The 8,111-nt window shown below is 36.3% G+C and overlaps 1 protein-coding gene across 1 annotated transcript; it reads right to left on the minus strand.

The window, feature by feature from the left end:
- Nucleotides 1–2,659: 2,659 nt before the first annotated feature.
- LOC136812414 (uncharacterized) lies at nucleotides 2,660–5,869 on the minus strand. Its single transcript, XM_067068913.1, has 6 exons — nucleotides 5,842–5,869; nucleotides 5,530–5,640; nucleotides 5,206–5,238; nucleotides 4,701–4,850; nucleotides 4,258–4,356; nucleotides 2,660–2,806 (listed from the first exon to the last, which is right to left on the minus strand). Exons 2-6 carry the CDS (start codon nucleotides 5,587–5,589, stop codon nucleotides 2,795–2,797), a joined length of 354 nt encoding a protein of 117 aa, XP_066925014.1. The 5' UTR covers nucleotides 5,590–5,640; nucleotides 5,842–5,869; the 3' UTR covers nucleotides 2,660–2,794.
- Nucleotides 5,870–8,111: the final 2,242 nt, after the last annotated feature.

Genomic DNA, 8,111 nt, shown 5'->3' on the forward strand with positions numbered 1-8,111 from the left:
GATTTTCCGAAAAAATGTAAATAAAGAAATTATTTGTCATTAATTTAAAAAAAGTTTGAAACAATAAAATGATTTCCCCAAGGAGATTAGGCTTTTTTTGTGAAAAGTATATGAATAGCGTCGTTATAACGTTTTATTAAGGTCCATGCCACAATTATTCCTTAATTACTCATGATGTAATTACTTAAATTCATTTTTTCAAAAGCAGTTTGTTCTTAAACATGTCAAAGAAGCGAAAACCATAAGGTTTTATCTTTAAATTCTGAAATAGATTTTTCACTATGACCAGAGCCCTTAGATTTGCTCTGCACTTAAAATGACTGAAATATTTACGGACATCAAAGAAGCGCCTGATGCCTATTCAATAACCAAAATAAATGTTCTTTTTGGAAAGGCACAAGATCGCGAAAATCCTCTGATAGCAAAATTAAGTCCCCGATGAGCTCAACCATGAAAGCATGTATCCCTTTTTGAAATCAACGGTAATACACCTTTCAGAAAGTGATTAACCACCCCTAAATAGATTTATTTGACCAATGAGTTACGATGCAAACCACTCATTTATCTACGGGGGGGGGGGGTACTTAGGCAAAATGGGTGCCGGGTATGTGCGAGCCATAAGGGTACCTTTTCTCATTCCTCAAAAGTCTCTCAAAGGGGTACAAATTCAAAAGTTAGTCTCTGAAAGGGTCCCATAATCACGAAAATCAAAAATTTCTCTCTCAAAAGGTCACGATTTCCAAAAATTTTGACCAAAATTTGGTGAAAATCAAACCAAAATTTGGAAAAGATGGACCAAAATTTAGGAAAAAGTCTCTCAAAGGGTCCCAAAATCACCAAAATTTTGTCTCTCAAAGGGTCGATTTTCGATTTTCAGCTCGGACATACCCGTCACCTCGCAAACCTAGTACCCCCCCCCGGATTTATCTTCACTAACCTCAATTTTCAAAGCTCGAAAACGTCTCAAAAATATTAGACTTGCAACACACACCCTTCAAACGATTCAACAAAAAACCTTCTAATACATCGTCCATTGTCAGGATGACGATGTTCAATTAAAGAAATCAGCGTGCAGTGAAAGAAAATTGTCATTAAATAAAGCTGTGATTTCCAATCTATACTTCTACGCATGCCTGATGTGACAAATTTAGCAAAAAGAGCCTTTGAACATTTTCTTATTATCATTCTGTTGTTATGAACATGCTAACACAGTCGATTGCACGCGCTAACCACATTTTTAAAGAACTATTTCATTCTGTTGGACATAATCTTCCAGTCTTACGGAGTGAGGGGTGAAGTATTTCATGGTGGGGAGGGGCTCAGGAATTCCTTAAAAGGGGTAAAAGTTTTTTTTCAAAGTATTTTTCAACCTGACGACCAACTCCAGAACATCGTCCAAAATCTTATCCCCTTTTGTATAATTTCATGGGAGATATGGTCATAAGGCGACGGTCCGTATTTTTGAGCCAGTAGATTAGTGGTGGATCGATCATTTCAAAGGATGTCGAAGGGAATTTTGAAAACAGCACATTTACGGGATCATTTCTGGGCAAAACCAATTTATAAAAGGGCCATAATTGAAGCATAATAAGTGATCAAAATCGAAATGTTCTACCCCGTTGTTGCAGCTCATTCACAATGTTTTCCCTCTTAACGATTGAATCAATCAGAAATTTGACTCTACACAAAGAGGAAGATCCCCCATGCTGTAGAATAGATTAGATGAGGAAAGGCTGATCATGTTTTAACTGAATGAAAATCTATCCAAGAGGACGCCAATCACCTTGTTGATAGATTTGAAAAGACTTGACTTTGAATAAGAAATGTTCAAGCTTGAGGCTGAGATTATTGAAGCGAAGACGAAAAGAGGATATCTCAAAGACTACCTTGATTTTGAAAAAGCAATCTCTTGAATTAAATTAAAATTGAAGGCACTCTTTAGAGCTAATTGGAAATAAAGGCACTTATCTCCCATCTGAAAAGCGTAGCATGCGTGGCTTTAACACAAACGCTAAATTGAAAGTAAAATCTATCATTAGATTTCGAAAGATATGTCACGTGAAAACAAAAAAAGCCCTAGATCCACATCCCTCCCTAATAGATACTATCTAACCACTAAATGTTTATAGGAACAAACTATATAGAAATATCAGACTAGACGAAGGCAAAAAAATTAAGGACATATGAAAATATTTTCAGGCTTTGCAGGCTCCAAAATATGAAATTTCACCAAATGGGCTCTTCCAGAAAAAATCCGTTCATGGGGGGGTGGAGGATATATTATTTTTTTCATGAATTACCCCTGGACATTTTGATTTTTAACCCCCTGGACACGGGTTATACCCCTGGACAAACATCAAATCAACCCCGTGGACACAAAAAATTACCCCTGGACATTGGAATTTACCCCCTGGACATTGCAATTTTTTCGTATTTTTTCAATACCCCTGGACGATTCATCCTCCACCCCCCATGAACGGATTTTTTTCTGGAAGAGCCCAATGTTGCAAAGCAGTACATAAAAAACTAAGAATATAAAACGTTAAGGCTTCAAAATATTTTTGATATTCTTGTAAAAAACATACCTTACAGAGTAACTGGCTACGCTTAAAGATGGTTTTCATTCAATATACGGATAAAGAAATTGAGATCGATCGTGTTTAATTAGCTGAATTGTCACAAGTTATATTTTGATAAATGAAGAAAATAAGCACAAATGATATTGATGTACAGTTGCAAAAATGTGTTAAAAATCAGTGATTGTTGGTAAATCCATCTTTCATCCATCGTGTCATCATGGACATTTCTGAAGAGGAGAGGATATATTACAAATCATATACTTTAATCGTAGAAATTTTAGCGAGACTAATTTTAGCGTATATTAGCGAGTCAGGAAAATCTTGATTTTTTTAATATTTATTTTAGCGAATCACGATTTCAAAAAATTTCGCGTGGATAAATTTTAGCGAATAAGTACCCGTATTACATTATTGACTGAATTCGTTTTCTAGCATTTCTTTGCACTGAAACTCTTCCTATTGATAAAAATGTATCAAGGCAATATAACCAGAAATTTCGCGCGGATAAATTTTAGCGATCTGTCGATTCGTCGTGTTTTAGCGAGATTTCTTTTAACGAAAATAGGGAAAACTCTCTAAAACCCTAAAATTAGTCTCGCTAAAATTTCTACGATTAAAGTATATATTATTCACTGTGGTATACGTATTTCTATAAGAGTAAACTATTTAAGAACATGTAAGAACATGTTTAGGAACATTTTTAAGCTCAAAATGTTAAGAACATTCGACAGTTTCAAAAGACTTTGGATTTTCTTATAAAAAGAAATCTAACAGCTTGACATGTTCTTAGCAAGTAATTTTGAATGTGATTTAATCCTGTTACAATGGCGAAATTTAGAAAATATGTTAAAGGATAATTTTTGGATAAAATCTCAAAACTTAATAAGGGGGAGAGTTGGAATAAGAATGTTCTGGGTGGAAAATTTTCGAAATATTAATTAACAACGGGGGAGCTATTAGGTACCCGAGAGTATCACGCTGCAGCTAACGCTCGCCCTTACCCTTACTACGTTCGCTAAGCATCTTCAAACTAAACTCGCGGCTTTTCTCTCGATTATTACTGCTTTAAGGGCAGAAATTTTTGCGGGCAGAAAGTTTCGCGAAGTCAAAAAGTCGCGAAATTTAGCGCATTGAAGTTTCGCGAATTATGGTTTCAGCCAAAATTTCACAGACGTGAAGTTTCTGCCCTTAAAGTATTATTACTATTATTCAACTTATTTCCCTAATAGTGTGTACGAAAAAACGACTGTCCTAAAATTAGCACACTTTGCCTTAATGGAACATCTTTTTCAGTTTAAAGATTTTCTAAAACAATTTTTAAGGGTTGGAGGTTGATAAAAATGCTTTAAATGATTGAAACGATTCAAACATCCATTGGGCGACCCAGACGAAGAACTTTTCGCATTTGCTCATTAGAAAAGGGATTCTAAGCGAGATGGGCACGGAAAAAAAACAGTAGATAAATTACAATAGCAAACTGTAATAACAATCCAAATAAAAAATATTCCTTTCAATCTAGGTTTTCAAGGTCCCTGGAAATACTATAATTTTATTATCATTACAGAAAGATTGTTATATTAACCACATTTCTTGTTAGTAATAGAACCCCTGAGATATGTTTCCCAGATTTGAGCAATCTCATGGAAGAAATGGAAGAGAATAGAAGACATTAACTCACGGCAGTGACCATGGCTTTGGCGATTTCACTCAATTCATTCATGGCGCATTTGACACTATCTTTGTCGGCACGACAAGCAAAGTATTTCATCAAACCTCTCTGTAAAACCAAAAGAAAGTACATACAATAGTAATTTTTACAAACGAAGTACAAGCGAAATAACGCGTGAAAGCAAAAAGTGTTTCTTTGTACAAAGGAAAGATTGACATATGTTTAGGATTACTAATTTATTCAGCTCCACCGCTTTGATCAATTTGTTACTGATATGCGTTTGGCTGTCGAACTTGCTGAAAATGTTTTCTTTTCAAATATGAAACTCCGGTAGATTTGTGGCATTGTTGAGCGAACTGAGAAAATCTAAGGCCAACCTATAAAACGAGGGAAATAAAACAGTTCCATACAATATGGACAAAACCTAATGAAGGTGGTGAAGGAGCACTTACGGAGATTTGGGTTGGGTAATCTCCAGCAATAGTCATGATGGATTTCCTCAATGTATTGAGTAATGCACAATCAACCATTTTTTGTGCACACATTGCCAGTGCTTTCGCATCATTTTTCTGTTTGCATCGGTACAGATCACCGAAACATACCTAAGGACAAAAAGACGAGAGTTCATTTGTAATATTGTTGGCTACTTATCAGAAAGTTTCTTTTCACAGGGAATACTTATTACAATAACAAAGCTTTTCAGATAACAAGTTAATATTTTCCCATTGGAACAACGCACCGGTGAATTTATTTCAGCTGTGGCAAAAAAGTAAAATTTTGATTGGATAACTTCTTAACGAAAGGGTTTTTACAACAGCGAATCTGTACCATTTTGCTGGTCAAACCTGCAAATTCCAAACAAAAGTTTCTTACTTAGTTAAAATTGGGTTTCTATTACATTTTCTCAGACGAAATGTCCTCCTTTTAAGGGAATGGTGAAAGGGGAAGCCTACTTACTTGGAAGTCATTGAACACTGCATCTTTCCGATTCTAAAAGAAGGAAACGAAAATAGCGGTGAAGAACAGGGGATAAAAATTGCATTACCAAGGTACTATTTTTCGCTTATTTTCAAGTGAGGACCGAAAATTCACGAAATCTAAAAAAATTATACCCGATGGCAATGTGCTTAAAATCCCCTCGAAAAATCATGAAAAATCCCAAGTAATAAAAAAGTTGAGAGCGAAAGTGTAATTTTCTGCAAAAGTAAACAAGGGGAAAATTTAAAAAAAAAGTGAAAGAGATATCAATTGAATATGTCAAGGTGTATAAAGGAGTCGTACCACATCATAATTGTCCAAAGCCTTTTTCATGGTATCAACAAGTCCAGCAACACATACCATGTCTAATTGCCCATTTGCTTTGCATTTTGAAGCAAATTGACCAAGCAAGCCCTACGGTGTGAAGAAGCAACATTGCATCAACTTTCTAGGTATCATTTTCTGCATTAAATTGACTTAACATTTATTAATCGAATGTCAACGAACTAAAGTGCATTATATGGAAAACTGTTCCGAGGAGAACCACTAGGTCTGGATTAGGAGGGAGTTCCTCAACCGATAAAATCATTTCTGAATTGAATGATGCCGACTTACAGCAATTACGATGTGTTTTTTGTTGTCATCGAGAGTGTTTTATGACGTACGTATGACGGTGTTTACGTAACCTTTGTTATAGCATACTTTGTCTTTGATGCAGTCAGTTCCGATGGCACAATATTTCATCCTTCGAACACAAGGTTCAATGTTACGGGGGTTTGATTTCATACATGTCACCAAATTGTTGAAACATTGCTAGAAATACACAACGACATGTTTTCAATGCCAACCAGTTTCTTTTAAGCTTGGGTTTATTGTCATCGCAGCAAACCATAGGGCGAGCGAGGATGACAGTCATTGTTTCATGCTAGGATATTGGACATTTATTCCTGAAGATTCTAGTTTTCATTTCATACAAAATTGTTTAAAAACTCTTCGTGAAGATTTTGATATAAATCCACTTTAGGCGTACAAACTTTCGCGGATCGTTGGATAAAAATGAGAATTGTTAAACTAAAATCCGCTTGAAAGTGACAAATCTTCCTCGAATCCGATAAAAGCGGTGTTTTTCGACTAACAGAAGGCGTGAAAGGCCAGAAATATGCCTTAAATATTGATATTTCTGACGACTTCGAAGTTTTATAGACTTTCAAAATTTTTAAGAAAATTTCGCGAATCACCCTGTTAAAATTTTTTGACGACATCAACCTTCGCGAAAATCGCGAAAGTTTAGGCTCGCAAAGTTTGAGCGCCTATAAGCAAAATCCTTCAACATAAAACCTATTTTTTGAAACGCAAAACTTCTTGAGAAATGTCATTTATGAAGCATTTTCATATTGGTGGGGGGCTGAAGTTTAGTTACACCGCGAGGGCAACCTCGTTCCCTGCGTATTATTAGCTTTTTGATGCTTATGATAGCGCTAGATAATACCCTGGCATTGGCTGGTTTTCGAACGCGTAAGATTACGTAATTCAAAAACAAAATGTCAGATTTCATTTGTTCCTGGGTTTGAAACTATTGCATTGCAGTGTAACTTTGCAACGTCAAAATTTTTTATGACGTATTGTTTCGAGAAGGTCCCCCTCTGTCAAAACATGCACATAAATTACTAATTTTGTATGAAAGGATGATGGTGTGCAGTTAGTGGCTATGACCTAGTTCTAGAACTGTCGAACGTGCTAACCGCACTGGCTCAACTTCAGTATCTTTGAAATCATTCGTAGGCTCAATTGTAAACTTAATGGCTTAAGAAAAATTATAGCATTTTGGGTTTTAGCCTCGTTTTGGCAAAAAACTCGTTCCCAGGCCCCAAAAATCAAAACTTTGAAAAAATGAAAAAAACACCCCAGGGATTTGCCCAAGGATCAAGTGTGCAAAATTTCAGCCAAATCGGACCATTTTTGAAGTCTCCAGCCTGCCCCAAAGTTTTAGCCTCGTTTTGGCGAATAACTCGTCCCCAGGCCCCAAAAATCAAAATTTTGAAAAAATGAAAAAACACCCCCAGGGATTTGCCCAAGGATCAAGTGTGCAAAATTTCAGCCAAATCGGACCATTTTTGAAGACTCCAGCCTGCCCCAAAGTTTTAGCCTCGTTTTGGCGAAGAACTCGTCCCCAGGCCCCAAAAATTAAAATTTTGAAAAAAAATGAAAAGAAAGAAACCCCAGGGATTTGCCCAAGGATCAAGTGTGCAAAATTTCAGCCAAATCGGACCATTTTTGAAGTCTCCATCCTGCCCCAAAAGTTTTAGCCTCGTTTTGGCGAAAAACTCGCCCCCAGGCCTCAAAAATCAAAATTTTAGAAAAATGAAAATAACACCCCCAGGGATTTGGCCAAGGATCAAGTGTGCAAAATTTCAGCCAAATCGGACCATTTTTGAAGTCTCTAGCCTGCCCCAAAGTTTTATCCTCGTTTTGGCGAATAACTCGTCCCCAGGCCCCAAAAATCAAAATTTTGAAAAAATGAAAAAAACGCCCCCAGGGATTTGCCCAAGGATCAAGTGTGCAAAATTTCAGACAAATCGGACCATTTTTGAAGTCTCCAGTCTGCCCCAAAGTTTTTGTGACACACAGACAGACACACAGACATTGTCAGATTCTAGCTCAACTGAAGTTGAGAATAACATAGTCGAAAATGCGCACCGCACTCAGATTTTCCTACCTTTACAGAGACAGTGGATATTCGTCCCCAGGAAAAAAGCTTTGACCCATATCGAGAAACAAAGGATCAACTTACAATCATATAATAAACAATAGACTGTGAGGCCAGCGAAGGAATTATACGTTTCTTTAGATTTTTTTTATCAACACTTATATTAATCAGCTCAGCC

The sequence above is a fragment of the Clytia hemisphaerica genome, unplaced genomic scaffold, assembly GCF_902728285.1.
Source record: "Clytia hemisphaerica strain Z4C2 unplaced genomic scaffold, Clytia hemisphaerica genome assembly, whole genome shotgun sequence".
Taxonomy (NCBI): domain Eukaryota; kingdom Metazoa; phylum Cnidaria; class Hydrozoa; order Leptothecata; family Clytiidae; genus Clytia; species Clytia hemisphaerica.

Bases quoted from the DNA above. Each gene is read 5' to 3' on its own strand.
- LOC136812414 (XM_067068913.1), bottom strand. From the start codon at position 5,589: ATGGTATGTGTTGCTGGACTTGTTGATACCATGAAAAAGGCTTTGGAC. The intron at 4,851-5,205 runs GTAAGTAGGCTT...TTTTGTCCTTAG, and splicing joins CAGTGTTCAATGACTTCCAA to GTATGTTTCGGTGATCTGTA. The intron at 4,357-4,700 runs GTAAGTGCTCCT...TTGGTTTTACAG, and splicing joins ATTACCCAACCCAAATCTCC to AGAGGTTTGATGAAATACTT.